The sequence below is a fragment of the Triticum aestivum genome, chromosome 6A, assembly GCF_018294505.1.
Source record: "Triticum aestivum cultivar Chinese Spring chromosome 6A, IWGSC CS RefSeq v2.1, whole genome shotgun sequence".
In the NCBI taxonomy this organism is placed as follows: domain Eukaryota; kingdom Viridiplantae; phylum Streptophyta; class Magnoliopsida; order Poales; family Poaceae; genus Triticum; species Triticum aestivum.
The window spans coordinates 612,426,471-612,446,463 of NC_057809.1; the positions used below are offsets into that span (position 1 = coordinate 612,426,471).

General features: G+C 47.9%; 3 protein-coding genes, 4 non-coding genes and 1 pseudogene across 7 annotated transcripts; 6 read left to right on the top strand and 2 right to left on the bottom strand.

Annotated features, from left to right (window-relative positions):
• Positions 1 to 567: 567 nt before the first annotated feature.
• Positions 568 to 2,838, top strand: LOC123131374 (protein DETOXIFICATION 35-like). The gene is made up of 4 exons (XM_044551064.1): positions 568 to 1,116; positions 1,228 to 2,268; positions 2,382 to 2,468; positions 2,549 to 2,838. Exons 1-4 carry the CDS (start codon positions 649 to 651, stop codon positions 2,630 to 2,632), a joined length of 1,680 nt encoding a protein of 559 aa, XP_044406999.1. The 5' UTR covers positions 568 to 648; the 3' UTR covers positions 2,633 to 2,838.
• A 4,663-nt stretch (positions 2,839 to 7,501) lies between these two features.
• TRNAL-CAA (transfer RNA leucine (anticodon CAA)) lies at positions 7,502 to 7,585 on the bottom strand. Its single transcript has one exon. It is a non-coding gene; the product is annotated as a tRNA-Leu (tRNA).
• A 165-nt stretch (positions 7,586 to 7,750) lies between these two features.
• On the top strand, positions 7,751 to 11,007 carry LOC123129055 (rRNA 2'-O-methyltransferase fibrillarin 1). The gene is made up of 6 exons (XM_044549199.1): positions 7,751 to 8,176; positions 8,651 to 8,746; positions 8,866 to 8,943; positions 9,031 to 9,207; positions 10,527 to 10,595; positions 10,675 to 11,007. The coding sequence occupies exons 1-6, from the start codon at positions 7,838 to 7,840 to the stop codon at positions 10,840 to 10,842; spliced, it is 927 nt and encodes a 308-aa protein (XP_044405134.1). The 5' UTR covers positions 7,751 to 7,837; the 3' UTR covers positions 10,843 to 11,007.
• Positions 9,333 to 9,407, top strand: LOC123132836 (small nucleolar RNA snoR60). The gene has a single exon (XR_006465066.1). It is a non-coding gene; the product is annotated as a small nucleolar RNA snoR60 (small nucleolar RNA).
• Positions 9,559 to 9,633, top strand: LOC123132835 (small nucleolar RNA snoR60). The gene has a single exon (XR_006465065.1). It is a non-coding gene; the product is annotated as a small nucleolar RNA snoR60 (small nucleolar RNA).
• LOC123132718 (uncharacterized) lies at positions 9,940 to 10,035 on the top strand (annotated as a pseudogene).
• LOC123132888 (small nucleolar RNA snoR136) lies at positions 10,106 to 10,251 on the top strand. Its single transcript, XR_006465110.1, has one exon. It is a non-coding gene; the product is annotated as a small nucleolar RNA snoR136 (small nucleolar RNA).
• Positions 11,008 to 13,473: 2,466 nt separating the features above from the next.
• LOC123131375 (uncharacterized) lies at positions 13,474 to 15,702 on the bottom strand. The gene is made up of 4 exons (XM_044551065.1): positions 15,588 to 15,702; positions 14,387 to 15,280; positions 14,153 to 14,308; positions 13,474 to 14,013 (listed from the first exon to the last, which is right to left on the bottom strand). The coding sequence occupies exons 1-4, from the start codon at positions 15,591 to 15,593 to the stop codon at positions 13,588 to 13,590; spliced, it is 1,482 nt and encodes a 493-aa protein (XP_044407000.1). The 5' UTR covers positions 15,594 to 15,702; the 3' UTR covers positions 13,474 to 13,587.
• Between the last annotated feature and the right edge of the window lie 4,291 nt (positions 15,703 to 19,993).

A 19,993-nucleotide genomic window follows, 5' to 3' on the forward strand; every position in this document is an offset into this window, starting at 1 on the left:
CTGCTTTTTTGTTGGAATTAGTGTCTTTTTTTCTACCACCGGCTTGGTTGGCGAGCGACGCCATGGTTGCATGAATGTTGCAACTGGAAGGACGGCAACACTGGCGAGGACCGCTGTTTTGCCGCCGACACCGAGAAGGAGCACACATGGATGCACCTGGGAGAGGGAGGGGGGCAGAAAAGCTGTTACGGGTCAACGACCTATTTTTCTTTTGTGTTTTTGACGATGGTGAGCGGCGGCGAGTTTCAACGGCGAGCATCGAGGGGCGAGGCAAACATGGTTACGCCCGCCATGAATTTCCCCCGTGTTGACCAGATCGAAGACTGAGGGGGAGAAAAAAGAAGATGCACAGTTGCTAGTGGCCGACCGGCTCAAATTTGGGTCGGCACACCGGCGCCTAGCGCTGTCTCGTTTTAAAGATGGTAATCTTGTTTTCATTTTTGAATCTTACTGTAGATTGCAGCAACAAAACATATATTTATTATAATAAATATAAAAAATTAAAAGACGAAGAGATATTATAAAGCAACGGAATCGCAACAAATTAGAGACGAGGCTGCTCAACCATCCGCCCCAAATAGGGTAGAGGAGCTCACCACCGGCCGCCACCACCGTCTACACCACCACCACCACCGGCCGCTGCCTACCATGGCATACACAGAGCCTCTCCTTTTCACCACGCCACACAACACCCACAGCCCCCGCGCCCTACACCGGGTCGGCGCCTTCGGTCCCCCCACCCCCGCCTCCACGCCGAGGAAGCCTGGCCAAGACTACGACGACGAGGACCCCCTTGCCGGCAGCAGCAGCATGGTAGTGTCGATGCGCGACGACGAGACCGGCGCGCTCGTGGCCACCGTCGGCGGCGAAGGCGACGAGCCGGATGACGACCCGCTGGACGCGCCGCCGGTGCGGACGGCGAAGGCCGGGCTGGCGGTTTTCGCGGACGAGTCGCGCCGGCTGTGGGCCATCGGCGCGCCGATCGCGTTCAACATCCTCTGCCTCTACGGCACCAGCTCCACCACGCAGATCTTCGCCGGCCACATTGGTAACCGCGAGCTCTCCGCCGTCGCCATCGGCCTCTCCGTCGTCTCCAACTTCTCCTTCGGCTTCCTCGTGAGTCCCCATCCTCCTTTAATCATTGTTCTTCCTCCTCCGATCCATCGATCCACCGATCATGGAGATCGAGATCGAACTGACAATGTGACGCATGGAACGTGCATGCAGCTGGGCATGGGGAGCGCGCTGGAGACGCTGTGCGGGCAGGCGTTCGGGGCGGGGCAGGTGGCCATGCTGGGCGTGTACATGCAGCGGTCGTGGATCATCCTCACGGCCTCGGCCCTCCTCCTCTCGCCGCTCTACATCTTCGCCGGGTCCATCCTGCGGCTGCTCGGCCAGGAGGAAGCCATCGCGGCCGCCGCCGGCGAGTTCACGCTGCGCATCATCCCGCAGATGTTCGCGCTGGCCATCAACTTCCCCACGCAGAAGTTCCTCCAGGCACAGAGCAAGGTGGTGGCGCTGGCGTGGATCGGCTTCGCCGCCCTGATCGCCCACGTCGGCCTGCTGGCCCTCTTCGTGTCCCTGCTCGGCTGGGGCATCGCCGGCGCCGCGGCGGCCTACGACATCTCCTCCTGGCTGACCGCGGTCGCGCAGGTGGCGTACGTGGTCGGGTGGTGCCGGGACGGGTGGACGGGCCTGTCCCGCGCGGCCTTCAACGAGCTGTGGGCCTTCGTCAAGCTCTCCCTCGCCTCCGCCGTGATGCTCTGCCTCGAGATATGGTACATGATGGTGCTCGTGGTGCTCACGGGCCACCTCGACGACGCTGAGATCGCCGTGGACTCCATCTCCATCTGCATGAACATCAACGGGTGGGAGGGGATGCTGTTCATCGGCCTCAGCGCGGCCATCAGCGTGCGCGTGTCCAACGAGCTGGGCTCCGGCCGGCCGCGCGCCACGGTCCACGCCGTGGCGGTGGTGCTGGCGCAGTCGCTGGCGCTCGGGCTGGTGGCCATGGTGCTGATCCTGGCGACGCGGAACGAGTTCGCCGTCATCTTCACGGGCGACCGGCACCTGCAGAAGGCCGTGGCCAACATCGCCGGCCTGCTAGCGGTCACCATGGTGCTCAACAGCATCCAGCCCGTCATCTCGGGCATCGCCGTCGGCGGCGGCTGGCAGGCCGCCGTCGCCTACATCAACCTCGGCTGCTACTACGCCTTCGGCCTCCCCCTCGGATTCATCTTCGGCTACCTCTTCCGATGGGGCGTCAGTGTAATTAAGCTAACCATACCATACACACCACCACCTCCGACCAGTTCCAGCATCCACCATGATCGATCACATTGCTGCAATGCTGATTGATCTTGATCTGATTGTTGCTGCAGGGGATTTGGGCGGGCATGCTGTGCGGGACGGCGTTGCAGACGGGGATCCTCATGTACATGGTCTTCAAGACCGACTGGAAAGCCGAGGTAATTTGATGATGCTTAATCTGAATTTGTACAAATGGAAGTTTTGTATTGATAATATTAATTTGTGTTGATTTGAGCAGGCATCGAGGGCGCTGGAGAGGGTGAGATTGTGGGGAGGGCAGCACGCGAAGCTTCCCACCACAGACAGCGAAGAGACTAGCTAGCTAGCTGATTAAATTCCGAAACTGTGTACTAGAGCTTAGTTTCAGTTCTCTTTTACAGATAGTGTGTGACATCGGTTAATTAATCAGACAGGCAATTATCTCAATGAGTTAGATACTTAGGCTCCTTTTGTAGAAACACCTACGGGTATACGTAGAACTACATGCTGGATATACGACACACTCAACTGAAATTTTTGAGAACTTCACTGGAATTTTGGGTAATTCTGATGAAGTTTTTTGTCAAGCAACACTAGATTAAATTCAGAAACTGTGTACTAGAGCTTAGTTTCGACACCGGGAGGCGGGGAACACCATGGATCTTCACGCTTGTTGGCATTTTGGTGTCCTTGTGTCGTTCATATCAAACAATTTGAACTCATGTTTGACATGAAAAAAGTCAAGCTTTTAAAATTTCACACATACATTCAACATTGTTATTAATCTATTTTTTGTGAAATTCCAAATTTCGGGCATAACATGCAAAGCAAAGTGAAGATCATCAAACATACAACAAAGTGATCTAAAATGCTCAAACACGGAGCATCAAACACCACCATTGCCACACTCAAACTTGCCCATCTTTGAATTGGATGCGACTAATAAGACTTCGAGCCATAGTGGAGAGGTTCTGAGTTAAATTGCGTTCGAGACATTGCCTTACCGTGTATGCTAATGGGATTTAATACTCTCATATTTTGTTTAATCTGTTAGTGAGATGGAACGATCATTGGATATAAATCATGATTAATCTTATCTCAAAAAAACTCGACGAGGTGATCATCAAGGTAGACTTCGAGAAAGCCTATGGGGTAGGGTGATTCTTTGCCACCTATCCTATTCAACATAGTTGCCGATATGTTTGTTGCCCTTATTGCAAATCGAGAAAGAAAATGGTCATGTTGGTGGACTCATTCCTTGCTTGATCGATGTCGTTGTGTTAGTATTGCATTATGTTGATGACACCATCTTTTTCTTGGAACATTATCTGGAAAAGGAAATCGATAAGAAGTTGATGGTTTGCATATTTGCACAACCTTCTGGCCTTAAGATTAATTTTGGTACGAGTGAAATATTTTGCTTTGTAAGGCCAAATAAGCAAACAACTAGTACAACAACTTTTTGGTATTGAGACAGGCTCACTCTGGTTCAGTATCTAAGGACCATTTCAAGAGAAAGCTTGGTGGTTGAAAAGGCAAGTTGTTATCATTTGGGGGGGGGGGGGGGGGGGGTCGTCTTCCTTATGAACATTGATCTCATTGGCCTGTCCATGTTTATGATATCCTTCTTTGAGATACCCAGGGGGCAAGGATAAATGTAGACTTTTGCATATCTAGATTTTGTGTCACTGTGATGAGCATAAACAAAATACATGTTAACTAATGAGACATTGTTTGTAGGGCATAGGATCAAGGGGGCTTAGAGGATGAGGATTTTGAATAAAGAAAGTGTCTACTCAACATTGGTTGTTCAAGTTTTTTACTGGGGAAGAAGGGTGATAAGATTTTTGCTACACAATAAACACCTTAACTCTAAGTCCTTGCCCCATGTAACGAAAAGCAGACAAATTCAGATTCTCAAAAATTTGATGAGAGTTAAAGGTGGTTTTTGTAGCAGAGGCTCCTTCTTAGTTGGTGATGGGCCGACAACGAGATTTCGGGGAAGACGCCTGGTTAGGGGACACCATTAAGTCTCTGGTATCCGACCTTGTATAATATTGTGCAGTGGAAATAAGTTTTGACACATCGGTGATATGTGATGTATCGTTGAATATTGCATGTCGGCGGGCTCCCACCTGATAAATGGATGACATCCTCCTGTAAATAGGTTGATGGGATCAAGTTATCGCAGGCTCCTCGATGTTTTTTGTTGTAACTTGCATTCATCAGGTGTATTCTTGGTTAAATCCATGTAGGTTAACCTCATCAATGTTGGCCTTGTCTTAGTATGTTTGGAAGGTAAAATTCATGTTGAAAGAAAGTGGTACTTGAGCAGGAGAGTTGTCTAGATGGAATATAACTTTAAAAAACTAATGATGAAGGTTGTATAAAGTGTCTCTCTAATATTGTTTGTCACTCTCCATATATCCAGTAAAATACTAGCATTATAGTAATAAGATAAGACAATAGCAGTCTTATTTGTAACTTCTAAACAGTCCCAGATTACATGACCACTATTGTAACATGTTATTAATTTTACATGTTGTCGTTGATATTTCTTATTTCTCGTACATATACCGCCTCCAAGTGCTTCAACGACATTTGCTCTCTTGCTAAAAAACAAAAGACACATGTCTATTACTTATGATAGGCTTATTATCAGTTTGATTTGTGTAATTTTATGCTACTATCTTTCCCTAATGTCTAATATATCCACTGACAAATGACGAACAACTCGTTGCTCATGAAAAGATGTAGTTGTTTTCTATTTTTAAGATGCATGAATTGAGAATTGTATTTTATCATTGCCAATGAGAGGCATGTCCATGTTTATGGGTTTGTCATGCACAAAGGCAGTACGATAATTCCTTAAGTATGATATGCACACGTGAAAGATCGTGGATGTCGCCTACAGAAAGGGGGGGGGGATATGCCCTTTAAAATAATTATAGTTTAGCCTTGAACAAATGCGGAATAAAAACCAGCGTTTAATTTGTCAAGCATAAAACCTAAATCGACTAGGCTCACCTATGTGCATCAACAACTTATGCTAAGCAAGATAAACAAGTAAGTGATAGCAAGATATATAGCATGAAACACTATGGCTATCACAAAGTGAAGTGCATAAATAAAGGGTTCGGATAAGAGATAACCGAGGCACGCAGAGACAACGATGTATCTCGAAGTTCACACCCTTCTGGATGCTAATCTTCGTTTGGAGCGATGTGGAGGCACCATGCTCTCCAAGAATCCACTAGGACCGCCGTATTCTCCTCACGTCCTCGCACGATGCAAGAAGCCGTGATTCCACTAAGGGACTCTTGAGGGTGGTCACCGAACCCGTACAAATGGCAAACCATGGGGCGGTCACCGAACCCGTACACTTTAGCAACCCTTGGGGCGGTCACCGAAACCCGTACAAATTGCTCCGGGCGATCTCCACAACCTAATTGAAGATCTCGATGCTTGTCCCGGAGCTTTACACCATAATGATTGAGCTTCACGACACCACCAACCGTCTAGGGTGCCAAGGCACCCAAGAGAAACAAGCTCTAGGGTACCAAGCACCCAAGAGTAACTAGCTACTCAACTTCACTTCCATGTATCACCGTGGAGAACTCAAATCGATGCACCAAATGCAAAATGGCAAGGGCACACGGAGTGCCCAAGTCCTTCACTCCCAAATCCCACCACAACAACTAATGTTATGGAGGAAAATGATAGGAAGAACGAAGAGGAGAACACAAAGAACTCCAAGACTTAGATCCAAGTGGTTCCCCTCACATAGAGGAGAAAGTGATTAGTGGAAATGTCGATCTAGATCTCCTCTCTCTTTCTCCTTAAGAACTAGCAATAATCATTGAAGGGATTGAGAGAAAGCAAGCTTGAAGAAGGTCAACACTGGGGGAAGAACACGAGCTCAAAGGATAGAAACCATTGGGGAAGAAGATCCCCTTTTATAGGAAGGGAAAAATCCAACCGTTATGCCTTCAACTCGCACACAAGCGGTAGTACCGCTCGGACGAGCGGTACTTCCGCTGGCACGGTAAATCCAACCATAACGTGCAACGGAGAAACTCAAGGAGGCGGTAGTGCCGCTGAAACGGTACTATCGCCCACTACCGCCGCTCTACATCAGCAGAGGAAACCCGAATCTAGAAGCTAAAATATAAGCAGAGGTTCCTGCGATAGTAGAGGGTCGGAAGTACCGCGCAAGCGATACTACCGCGCTCTACCACTACTCGACTACCGCTGAGAGGAAAACGAATCTAGAAGCCCAAGAGTAAGCGGAAGTGCCCGTGGCACCAGAACTGCGAAAGTACCACACAAGCGGTACTACCCGCTGACCAGGGCCATACTACCGCTATAGAGCAACAAAAAGGCCTAAGCAAAACAGATGGACGCTGAACTGCCATAACTTCTGCAAATGAGCTTCGAATTGAGCAAACTCAAGCTTGTTGGATAGACGACGACAAATACTATCCTTCAGCGAGAAAAGGGACCAGTGGGGATCCACAATTAATGTATATTAGCTAGATATCAACCTTATAGTAAAGTTAGTTGAGTTTGTATAGAAGTGAACCTAAGTGCAAATAGTAATTTTGAAAAGGTTAGTAGGTGAACCCAAACAGAAATGCTAAATAAAAAAGAGCTACCAGAGGCCCCTTCTTTTTCCTAACCACCTCCCTCTTCAAAACTCTAGCCACCACCGCTTCACCGCTCTTGCCGCATGAGGCCAGTGGCCCTCTTCTTCCCCCCTGCGTCGCTTCAGCGACGGAGGAGGTGGGGACCTAGGATTTGTGTTGCGCCACTATTGTTTGGTCTCTTTTAGTTTGGTTCCTTAGCGGCGACTTTGTGGTGACAACGCTTGTGTCATCGTGCAAATCAAGAATAAGGTTTTCCATCTCCCAATACACCTCATTGGTGATAGTCTTGTTAACAATGTAGAGGAGGGGAGAGGGTTGGGGCTCTCGTTGACGGTTTGATCTGGGCATAAGATGATGTCTGGTCGCTACTCTTAATGGATTTGTGGATCTAGTCGTGTTTTCGGCATTATATTGATGGCCTTGGAATGGACGATGTTGTTTCGTGTGTTGGTCCTCTGACTCCTACAACCGCGAGGTTAAACCAACAAAAAGGGCTGTAAAAGTAATAACATAAAAATAAATAAATAATATAAATATAAAAAATAGGAAAAGAACAAAAATAAAAATGTCAGGAGTGGGGTTCGAACCCACGCCCTCAAACGAGGACCTGAACTTGAATCAGGCGCCTTAGACCACTCGGCCATCCTGACTAATTTATATATAATTCCCACAATAGATAATATACTCATACAGTATTTACCAACTCTTTAATAAAACCGTGAGATCCAGCCGTCCATCCACCATTCACCCCACCAACGGCCCAGATCAAGCCCCAACCCTAATTCCCCCTCTATAAGTCCTCCCCCAAGCCCCTCCCCAAACCCTCACTCCCTCCCTCCCCAAAACCCTAAACCCTCCCTCCCGGCGGCGGCGGCTACCAGCACCACCACACGACCAGCACCATGAGGGCACCCATGAGAGGAGGAGGAGGCCGCGGCGGCGGCAGGGGCTTCGGCGACAGCGGCGGCCGCGGCGGGCGCGGGCGCGGCTTCGGCGGCAGGAGCGACGGCGGCGGCCGCAGCGGCGGTAGGGGGTTCGGCGGCCGGAGCGCCGGCAGGGGCCGCGGCGGCGGCAGGGGAGGGGGCAGGGGTGGTCCCGGCATGAAGGGCGGGGCCAAGGTGGTCGTGGTGCCGCACAAGCACGACGGCGTCTTCATCGCCAAGGCCAAGGAGGACGCGCTCTGCACCAAGAACATGGTCGCCGGCGAGTCCGTCTACGGCGAGAAGAGGGTCTCCGTCCAGGTCCGTGCTCGCTCGCTGCTCCCCCTCGGCTGCCTCTCATGCTTATGCGCGGTTCCACACAAAGTCGTAGACTTTTCACTGCTGCTGTGCGTATGGCGTCGATTGGCACATGGTAAACCAGCTTCGATTCAGCGGGGTCGTCAGCTTAGATTGGGCTATTTTTAGTTCCTAGAGGAGCAAATGATACGCCTATGTCAGTAGTTTTTAAATATATTCACTGCTTTCAAATTCTGTTGATGGATTTTTATGCTCTGTTCTGCTTCTAGAGCATGTGAATGATGTTCACTCTGTTATGCTTCTTGAGCATGTGAGTGATGTTCATTGCTGTTTGAAAGATGCACTTTTTTTATGCCTATATGCAAATGATGCAATTACTGGTTGAGATGCACTTATTAGCGCTGATGTGAAATGAAGTTCATTACTGTTCTACAGATGCAGTAGACTGATGTTCATTACTGTTTTGTTATTGTGTAGAACGAGGACGGATCCAAGGTTGAGTACAGGGTGTGGAACCCCTTCAGGTCCAAGCTGGCTGCTGCTGTGCTCGGTGGTGTGGACAACATCTGGATTGTAAGTCATTTTTGTGCCCTGGCTTGCTTTTTGGATTGTTTAAATACCCTGTTTTGTCAAGGATGTAGTTCAGACTGGAACCATTGTTGTAGAAGCTGACTTCGTGGTTGTTGTTTCAGGCTCCTGGAACACGTGTGTTGTACCTCGGAGCTGCCTCTGGAACAACTGTGTCTCATGTGTCTGACATTGTTGGACCGGTGAGATCTTGTCGCTATTTCCTTTGAGCATTTCAAGTGAATGCTGCTTAATGTGAGTTGTCTTAACAAAGTCTTGTCACTTTGCAGACTGGGTTGGTGTATGCCGTTGAGTTCTCTCACCGGAGTGGTAGGGATCTTGTCAACATGGCCAAGAAGAGGACCAATGTCATCCCCATCATTGAGGATGCTAGGCACCCGGCTAAGTACAGGATGCTGGTCGGCATGGTTGATGTTATCTTTTCAGATGTTGCACAGCCTGACCAGGTATGCCTCTATTAAAATTTTTTGGAGCTCTGTTTCTACATTCTTGCTTACTACAAACATCAGTTATTATAGTTTACGCTTACTGGTATTGTTTGTCTGTGCAACTCCTTGAGTTGTTGGTGGCTTAGCAAAAGATGAGCTTTACTCGGATTCCCCTTCAGGACATCTAATGGATGATGCAAAATCGAGTCTCTGATGTGTTCATGCCCTTTACTTATTTGGTTTGCTGCATTTTGATTATAGCTACAATAAAATCCATTAGCATTACCAGTGGTTAACAATAACTGGTATGACAATCTACTGTTGTTAGTGTGCAATGTTTACTTGGCTTTCTGTGGCCATATTTGGGCTTAGTAGATGATGAGCTAACTCGGATTCCCCTTCAGGACATCACAATGTATGATGCAAAATCGAGTTTCTGATGCACATATGCCCATTGCCATATCTTTCCTTTTGTGTGTTGCTATGTGTTTGGATTTTGATCATCACATACTGTATTTCATTGACTTGGTGTTAATTTGACTTTTATCTGCCTTGTTTTGTGTAACAAGTTTGGATGCTGTTCCCACTGTGACACAGTAGTGTATATGATTAGCTAGTCCTGTATTTATTTTGGTTGGAAGTTCCCTTCTGCATTGAGGCCTGTTCTTTCTTGATGAGTCTTATTTGATAACATGACGGCTCTTGCATACATCGGATCTTTTGTTGTACCTTTCCCTCTTTTGATATTTTGACAACCGTGATGAGCCAATATTACAGTTACAGACCTGTAATGACTCCTGCGGAAATGATCGCATGGTCAAAGAACATCTAAGGGACTGAGTTGTCTTGGAACTAGTTTTGTATCTTCGATCTTTCCTGTCTCTAGTTGTCTTGAACATGTTAGATCATGTTTTAATCTGCTTCTCTTAACAGTATTCATGCCTGTGAATTAATTTATATGGTTCCTGGGTAATGAGGAGATGGGAAGCAGAAATTAATGTTCCTCTCGCTATCCAGTGCAGAATTTCTTGTGTTGCGATTGGACGTCGAGGAACTACACTTATCTTTCTGCTTTTAAATTTGCTGGTCCAGTTACTATTTCCAGTTTGATCTTTGATAACATTGTGTTGTCTTATCTGTGCTTCACATTCTTTCTTTGCACACAATATTGAACCCACATTGAGGCTTGATTTTGAATTCGTTCTTGAACGAATATGTTGAACCCACAACATTGAGGTTTAGATCATGATTTTGAATATTGCAGCATGATGTGGGTGACTTGTTAATGTTGTGGTTGTGCATTTCTAAACCTTGTCATTGCATCTTCTTTCCCACAGGCTAGAATCTTAGCCCTTAACGCATCATACTTCTTGAAGAATGGCGGCCACTTTGTCATTTCCATCAAGGTACCATTCAGTTTTGTTGTAGTGCCTTAGAAAATCTGAAATTTCCATTTGAGCTGACATTGCTCTTTCCATTGGCCAGGCAAACTGTATCGACTCCACCCAGGCGGCCGAGGCCGTGTTCGCCAGTGAAGTGGAGAAGCTCAAGGCCGACCAGTTCAAGCCCTCAGAGCAGGTGACCCTGGAGCCCTTCGAGCGCGACCACGCTTGCGTCGTTGGTGGTTACAGGATGCCCAAGAAGCAAAAGTGAAGTTAAAGAGGAAGAAAAGAAGTGGCTGTGTTGTTTCTGCTATCTGTTTTGCTCTGATGTACTAGTAGCGGTAGTTATGTTACGAAGTGTAAGACAATTCCTGCTGTTTCACAGCAGTTATGTTAAACTTGATTTGAGCAGGAAATGGTTATCATTTACACTGAAGATTGTTAGCAAGCCATAACCATTTACACTGAAGATTGTTAGCAAGTCTGTAGATGGCTTTGTTAATCTTTTTGAAGCTATAAGTATATCTTAGCTTAAGTATATTATAAAACAAATTTATGAAAAGAAGCTCAAAATGTCAAAAGTAAAACTGAAGTTGGGGTGCAAACACACAAAATGTCAACGCACAGCTAGAACAACAAGATCACAATTCTTTTGCCAGGCAATGAAATACGCCTCGGTAAATACATCATTTCATTTCAAATCTGTCTTGGCTCAACTTGAATATGCATGTTTGATGCTTCTGACTCTGCTTTGATCTACAACGTGCAGTATGCCTCAAGTTCATAGGTTTGAAGCGCTGCCAAGGCTACCTGGAAATGGCAGTACTGATTACAGATGGAAAAGACTAGCAAGTGTTGTGTTTGTCAACAAGAATGCCTTTTACCATGTTATTTGGACTATAAGCCAATACTGTTTGTGTTTATGGACTATATGTCATAAAAATTATACCGTGTGACACCTCTTTCAAATAGAAAACCAATTGTATGTCTTTTATAGTATCTACCACATATTTTGTCGATCATCATATTATAAGTTTTTTTTGAGGGAATCATCATATTATAAGTTCATTCCATACCGAACTATACCATGCACATTCTTATTATGAGAAGGGCCTATGGAAATAGGTTACTCTGTTTACACATAAATCGCTACGTCCTTACATTCTATTTAGGGTTAGGAATAGGTGTAATCAGACGAGTGTGGCGTTTCGGTGCCCAGGTTCATCTGCACCCAATCAGATTTTTTTAAAAACAAATACTAGAAAAATTCAAAAAATTCATTTTTTGTGTGGTAGACAAATTAATGTGTGAGGTCGGCTCCAATTTTCAACTCATTTGTATATCTGAGTAGCTCTTAGCAAAAAAAAAACCAGGTCAGAACAGTGCGTGAATAGTAAACTTTTTTACAGACCCTGAATTTGTCTTTTTTGCCGAGAGCTGCTTAAATGTCCAAATAAGTTGAAATTAGAGCGGACCACATGCATCAATTAATCTATCACACAAAAAATTGGATTTTTTGAATTTTTCTAGTATTTGTTTTGATTTTTCCGTCAGCGCGGGTGCAGCTGAGCCTGGGCTCACAAGTGGATTATCGTAATTAGACCTGCTTTTGACATATATCTACCCGGGCTTCTATTGAATCGAGAAATTAGATTGTACATCTTTCGTCTTTATTGATTTTGATACATTCCAACGGATAATGCAAATAGGAGCTATTTTATGTCTGAAAGAAAAGAAAGAAGAGAACAAAACATTGTATTTGGCAACTCTCCTGTAGTTATGTTTAACCTTGAATGCAATTTATAGATTCGACATCATTAGTGCCCCGGACTCGAAAAGTAATAACAAAAATGCCTAATCCAATAGCAGATTCCGCAACTGCCACTATGGAACTAATGAAGCAAATGATTGACCCATCATATCATCCAAAGAAACGGAAAATACCAAATAGTTCAAATTGACAGCTAATAAGATTGATTCAATTGGCATTGACATAATAAGAATATTTCGTCTATTAAGGAGGATTCCCCGAATACCTAAAACATACATTGAAAAAGTGAAATATTCTATAGGATCCGTTTCAGAAACATGGAATGTCATAGAAATTCAAATCATGTGAGGCTTAGAAAGAAGTCCCGCGTAGAGTCCATTGAGAGCCTATTTTGATTTTTTTCTCTAGTTACCCTTTTTCCTTCTCAAACAACACATAAAAGTTTGTAAAGTTTGACATTTCAAAAAAAATCTATAGGTACTACATTGTGGAATAGAAGGAGTATCATGGTGGCAGGGTAGTACATTTGGTGGTAGCGTTGCCCATGAGGAGAAAATTGGGTCCGTAGCACGTTCTGCACGGATGCGTTGCTTGTGGAGCTCTGACCAAACAAGCTTCTGGTGATTGAAGACATCTTGAGTTCCAGGTGACAATCGCCCCCAAGTTGATTCGTAATAAAGCAATAATATGCTTTTACCGACGAAGAAAAATGTTTTTAATTCTAAACTTATTACGAGAACAATCGCCACTACAGCATAATAATACACTAAACCTTAAAAAGACATAATAATAGTAGTAATACAGTTTGCGGTCAATCTCTACTACTTAAAAAGAACGTAAGCTTCTCATTTCACCTCTTTTTCGTCCAACCTTCTTTATATACGTTCCACTCTTTCCTTCTCCTCTTTGATTCTCATCTTTGATTTATCTTCCATCCATTCTCCCTAAATAGAATCAATTCTCTCCTGTTTTATTAACTTACCAAAATAAAAACATATTTTGTTTGGTAAGTCATTAAATTCTTACCAAATATGTGCTAAACAATAAAATGGCAGGTGGCGAGCAAATGCATCAATATAATAATGGACGTGCAGTCACTGGCTAATCTACTAAAATGTTTATACTCTCGTTGCAACGCACGGGCAATTGTCTAGTATATATAAAAAGACTGAAATAACTCTCAACCAAAGTAACAACACTTCTAACACAGCAGTGAGCACTCTGAAATCAACCACCTCTTTTCCCTCACGTAAAAAACCTTTTTGCCTCAAGCAGCGAGCACTGTGGGTGCTCCATTTTTGCTACATGGCCAGGCCTCTTGGCACCAAAGTGAAATATGGCAAACGACTCAATCCCAGCCGCAAGCCTCCTCTTCAGCGAGACCCTCTGCCTTTTAGTCCAGGGGTACCTGTTAGGCTTCTCCTCGCAGTTGCCGCACTCTGACCTACTATACAGGAACACGTCTGCTAGGTTCACCGCCGCCACCATAACGCGTCTGACATAACTCACAAAGCAGTCTTCAGATTCAAAGCCAACGATGACGAGTGTGGCCAAGCTGTGGTGTTGGAAACCAGCTGCAAGAGAGTCCCACTCTACACCCTTGTTCTCACTATATGATAGTTCTTTCCTCTTCTCCTCATCCGTTTCTGTTAAACACGCATGATCCCATACCTGCATGCCAGAAATTAGGACGAAGATAAAAAAAATGAGATATCGATAGAGCAGACGTATTTTGTATATGGTGAGAAAATCTTGCAAAACCTAACATTAAGCCCATGTGGGAAAAAGAGATCTTCAGGTAAGCACGTACCGTCATGTATAGCTCCTTCAGTAAGGGCGCAGCTTCAAGAATAAACATTGTCCAGGTGAGATCATACCCTTCAGGAAGACTAGCTAGATTCACAAACCTTAGCTGGCAGAAGACAAATGCCAGGGATTGCGTCGGACATTCTGGCTGCACCCAAATCTGCAATGAATAAGCATATGGTGAGATGGGCAGAGAAGAAGCGAAGCCACAGCTCGCAAAGCGACAATCTTGACTTACCTTTTCGGAATTAAATTCCAACTTCAGATCTCGTATAGAGGTACCACTAAGAAACTCACTTAACTCAACCATCCTGCTGTAACTAAGGGCGAGATTTGTGAGGCTTACAGCCTCCAGCAACGGGACATGACCAATAAACAGTGGATCTTGGAACTGCAGCCAACCTTCAAAGACCATCTTTGTGAGTTGAGGAAGCCAGTTCAGCTGAACTTGTGCGAGCCTACAGTGGACAACACTAAGCTCACTGAGATGAGCATGTTCAAGTTGCAGCGTGCTGCAATCACCAGAGTCACAATGGTACAAACGCAAATGCTTCAACCGCTTGCAAGTGATGAGGACGTTGGATATGTCCGATTCACCAAATCTCAAATTCTCTAGATCGAGGGTAGTGAGACCACCAAATGCACTTGGGCAGGCATCAAAGAACAACATGAATTTTCTCCCGGCTGTGACCAGATCATCCTCGTCCAAGTCAATGATGTCATACTTCCCTGTCATAACACTGAATTTCGCATTCTCGACAAGGTGTGCCGCCATGGCACGACCAACAGCACGCCCCATGGATATGGGGACATCATCTCTCAAGTAGAACGTCGTGGACAGAAGGCGGATGGTGTGCTCTCCAGGATTTCTGCGGGTCAATATGCTCTCCATTGCTTGGACCACAGCGGCATTGATGCGAACCAATTCATCATCAGAGATGCCGGTGCATAACACGCCCTTGGGCAGGAAGTGCTGAGCACTTATTATAAGTCGAGACAGCTTGGCGCAGAGCTGAGTCCACCGTCTGGAGAGGACGCTGGTTCTTGCAGCCTCGCGGACATTGAGCCGGTCAAGAATGTTGACCAGAATGTCATCAGGCAATGCGCTGAGCCTATCAGCCCTCTTGCCTTTCTGCATTCGGCATGAAGACAAATAAGAGTTGATTTCACACTAATTGCGAAATAAAAATCATATTCTCAGATAAGCAAATTGTATGCAATAGCAAACATGTAATTTCCATGTCACAGAAAAAATTGCAGTTATCACAGATGCAATTTTGATTCAGTCACAAATTAGGATGCAGTTTTTAGAGTCACAAAGAAGCAATTTTGATGTAGCTAGGTGTGCAAATTTTTCAGCGTTGATTAGATGTAGGGAAAAGGGCTCTCTCTGAAAAAACAAAAGATCCGCCAAGGACAAAAGAGGATGATGAACTCACCCCCATGGCCCCCGCGTAGATCTGCCCGGGAAGAATTTGAAGGCTCACGAGTTGCCGTGAATCAGCACCGCGGTTGCCGCCAGGCCAGATATGTATAGCTGCAAGGTTCCTGCCACCAATGGAAACCCCCGTTTTTTGAGAATTCTATCTCCATACGATGGAAAATATCCAAAAGGGTAGAACGAATTCTGAAGAGGACTTGCGTCCGACTGTAGCCCGGGAAGGACTGCTCTGGTCACGCACGGATTGCGCTTTAAAAAGGGAGGCGCTTCGATTGCCGACTGCGCCTGAGAGCGGGATAACTGACCTCCGATCCCTTTCCTGGTGTGTAGTTGATGAACTTCATCTCCAAGAGCCCACGAACGCGGTTGTGGTTTCCCATCTTGAAGGTAGCGAGTGCATGCATATTGTAATTAAGAAAATAACAACATACATCGAATGCTACCTCGCAGCAACTTGTAAAAATCCTGGTTATTAGTCTGAATGATTACGACTGGATGCACAAGATTACCATTTATCCTTTTCTTTCGAGGCATGGTTATGGGCTTATGGCTCACGTCTTCTGTAAATGCTCCAGTGTTGAACTAACTTCTTAGCAATGTAAAATAATCATTCTAATGCAGAAGAGCAAATTAGTTTGCATTTTATATAAATAATGTTATACTATTTTTTTAATGTTGTTTTAAAGATCCTGACTGTTGAGTATATGTGTTGTGCATATTGTGTATTGGGCCCACCTCATAGTTTCCTTGTATAGTTGAGGTCGTGGTCCCCGTTGTATATCATATATACGTGCGATTGCACCTGAGTAATACATTGTGCAATTCCATCATACATGATATCTGTTTTTAGGTTTCAACACTAGCTTCCGCTACACCGTCGCGCCGCCGCCGCCCCAGCCGCCGCCGCCGCTTCCCTCTCTCGCCACCGCGGCACCCCCTGTCGCCGCTGCCCTTCCCCTATTGCCGCAGCCGCCTCATCCGCCGTTGCCCCGACCCCCTGCAGCCGCCGCCACCACCTCCCCTCGTCGTTGCCGCTCCTCCTAGCCGCCGCGAACCCTTCCCCTCCACCCAAAGCCACCGCCGCGACCCCTTCCCCTCCACCCGAAGCCGCCGCCGCACCTCTCCCTGCCGCCGCCGCCTCATCCAACCCTAACCTAGTCGCACCACCACCCCGCCGCCATGTCGTCCGTCATCTCGTCCGGCTCCTCCAACCCCTTCAACCCGTTCGCCGACGCCAACCCTCCCGATGCTGTCGACATCCGCAACCTCAACATCTACGAGCAGGTTCCGGTTCGTCTCTCTCAGACGGACTCCTCCTACTACGCGTGGAAGACGTACTTCTTTCTCGTGTTCCTGGAGTACAACCTCCTCGACCATGTGGACAGCTCCGTCGACTCCAGCCTCGTGCCCGCATTCCATGAGTGGTCCAACATCGACGCCACGCTCATCCGGTTGTTCTTCCTCACCATCTCGCCGGACCTGTTTCAGACGGTCGTGCAAGACGATGATGAAGCCCACGCCATGTGGACCAAACTGGACGGGCTCTTCACCAACAATCGTCTTCAACGTCGCGTTCTTTTGCAGCAAGAGTTTTTTGGATGCCACCAGGAAAACTCCTCTGTCGACGACTATTGTCGCCGTCTCAAGACTCTCGCTGACGAGCTCCGCGACATTGGCGCGAAGATTGACGATGATCTCCTCATCAACACGCTCATCGCCGGCCTCAACAAGGACTTTGGCAACGCCGCGGGAACCTCACCGTCATCCCCGAGCTGTCCTTTGTCAAGTTCATGGCTTACCTCCATTTGGAGGAGCGTCGGATGAAGCAGGTCAAGGCGCGGGCCATCCACACTGCCCTCGCCGCCGGCACCACCTGTGGTGGGCCACCACCACCACCCGCCGCCCCTCCACCGTCGCGCCCCCCGGCGCTACCAGCCGCAGCAGCAGCCGCCGCTGCTGCCCTTGCCGCAGCAGTCGTACGGGGCGCCCGCGCCTCCCGCGCTTCCCATTGATCGGCGTCGCCTTTTACCGCGGCCTTGTCTCCCGCGGCCCCGTCTCCCGTGGCGCCCCCTTCGACCGCGGCCTTGTCGGTCAGTGGGTCGGCCCCGCCCGCGGACCGGGCTCGCGGCCCTGCCTTCGGCCGTGGCCTCGCCGCCCCCTAGCGCCTCTTCACCGGTGGCCGCGGACTCACCACCCGCGGTCGGCCCGGTCACTCGCGCCCGTACGGGCGTTTTTCGTCCGAGCTCGCGCTATGCTTTGGACGAGTACATCCACACGGCATCCACCTCCACGCCGTCGCCTTTGCCGTCCTCCGTTCGAGCCGCTCTTCGTGACCCGCTCTGGATGGCTGCGATGCAAGAGGAGTTTGATGCCTTGTTGTGTAACCGGGCATGGCAGCTTATTCCTTGTCCCCGGCACGCTAACATGATTACCGGGAAGTGGGTCTTCAAACACAAGCTTCGTCCCGATGGTACCCTCGACCGCTATAAAGCGCGTGGGGTTGTCCGTGGTTTCCGGCAACGTGTTGGCGTCGACTTTACCGACACCTTCGCTCCGGTTGTTAAGCCCGGGACGATCCGCACGGTTCTCCACCTTGCGGTCTCCCGTGCCTGGCCGGTGCACCAGATGGACATCACCAACGCCTTCCTCCATGGTCACCTCGAGGAGCAGGTCTTCTACCAGCAGCCCACAGGGTTTGTTGATCCGGCGCATCCCGACCACGTGTGTCTGCTCTTGCGGTCCTTGTACGGACTCAAGAAGGCTCCTCACGCTTGATACTAGCGCATCGCGGCGTTTCTGCACCAACTCGGCTTTCGCTCTACCCGCTCGGACGCATCGATGTTCGTCTATCATTAGGGCTCCGACACTGCATATTTGCTCCTTTACGTCGATGGCATTATCCTGACGACATGTACGGCAGGCCTTCTCAGTCAGCTCACTGACCGTCTTCGCACTGAATTTGCCATCAAGGACTTGGGTCCTTTGCACTACTTCCTCAGTGTTGAGGTGGTGCGTCGTCCGGATGGCTTCTTCCTTCACCAGCGGAAGTACGCTCATGAGCTCTTGGATCGTGCTGGCATGCTTAATTGCAAGCCCGCCGCCACGCCTGTTGATACGAAGGCCAAGCTCTATGCCACATATGGTTCTCCTGCTTCGGATGCCGCCTTTTCCTGGTCTATTGTTGGGGCTCTTCAGTACCTCTCTCTTACTCGATCGGAGATCCAGTATTGTTGGGGAACGTAGTAATTTCAAAAATTTTCCTACGCACACGCAAGATCATGGTGATGCATAGCAACGAGAGGGGAGAGTGTTGTCTACGTACCAATGCAGACCGACTGCGGAAGCTATCACACAACGTAGAGGAAGTAGTCGTACGTCTTCCCGATCCGACCGATCCAAGCACCGTTACTCCGGCACCTCCGAGTTCTTAGCACACGTTCAGCTCGATGACGATCCTCGGGCTCCGATCCAGCAAAGCGCCGAGGAAGAGTTCCGTCAGCACGACGACGTGGTGACGATCTTGATGTACTACCGACGCAGGGCTTCGCCTAAGCACTACAACGGTATGATCGAGGTGGAATTTGGTGGCAGGGGGCACCGCACATGGCTAAGGAACGATCTCAAGGATCAACTTGTGTGTCTAGAGGTGCCCCCTGCCCCCGTATATAAAGGATGAGAGGGGGAGGGCTGGCCGGCCAGGCAAGGGAGGCGCAGGAGGAGTCCTACTCCTACCGGGAGTAGGACTCCCCCCTCCAATCCTAGTCCAACTAGGTTTTCTCAAGTGGGAAAGAGAGAGGGGTTGGCCGGCCACCTTCCCTAGTCCTAATAGGACTAGGGGAAGGGGGGGGGGGGAGGGGGAGGCGCGCAACCCATGGGGCAGCCCTTTCACCTTTCTCCCAAGGCCCATGTTGGCCCATTTGGCTCCCGGGGGGTTCCGGTAACCCTCCCGGTAATCCGGTAAAATCCCGATTTCACCCGGAACACTTCCGATGTCCAAACATAGGCTTCCAATATATCAATCTTTATGTCTCGACCATTTCGAGACTCCTCGTCATGTCCGTGATCACATCCGGGACTCCGAACAACCTTCGGTACATCAAAATGCATAAACTCATAATAACTGTCATCGTAACGTTAAGCGTGCGGACCCTACGGTTCGAGAACAATGTAGACATGACTGAGACACGTCTCCGGTCAATAACCAATAGCGGGACCTGGATGCCCATATTGGCTCCTACATATTCTACGAAGATCTTTATCGGTCAGACCGCATAACAACATACGTTGTTCCCTTTGTCATCGGTATGTTACTTGCCCGAGATTCGATCGTCGATATCCAATACCTAGTTCAATCTCGTTACTGGCAAGTCTCTTTACTCGTTCCGTAATACATCATCTCACAAC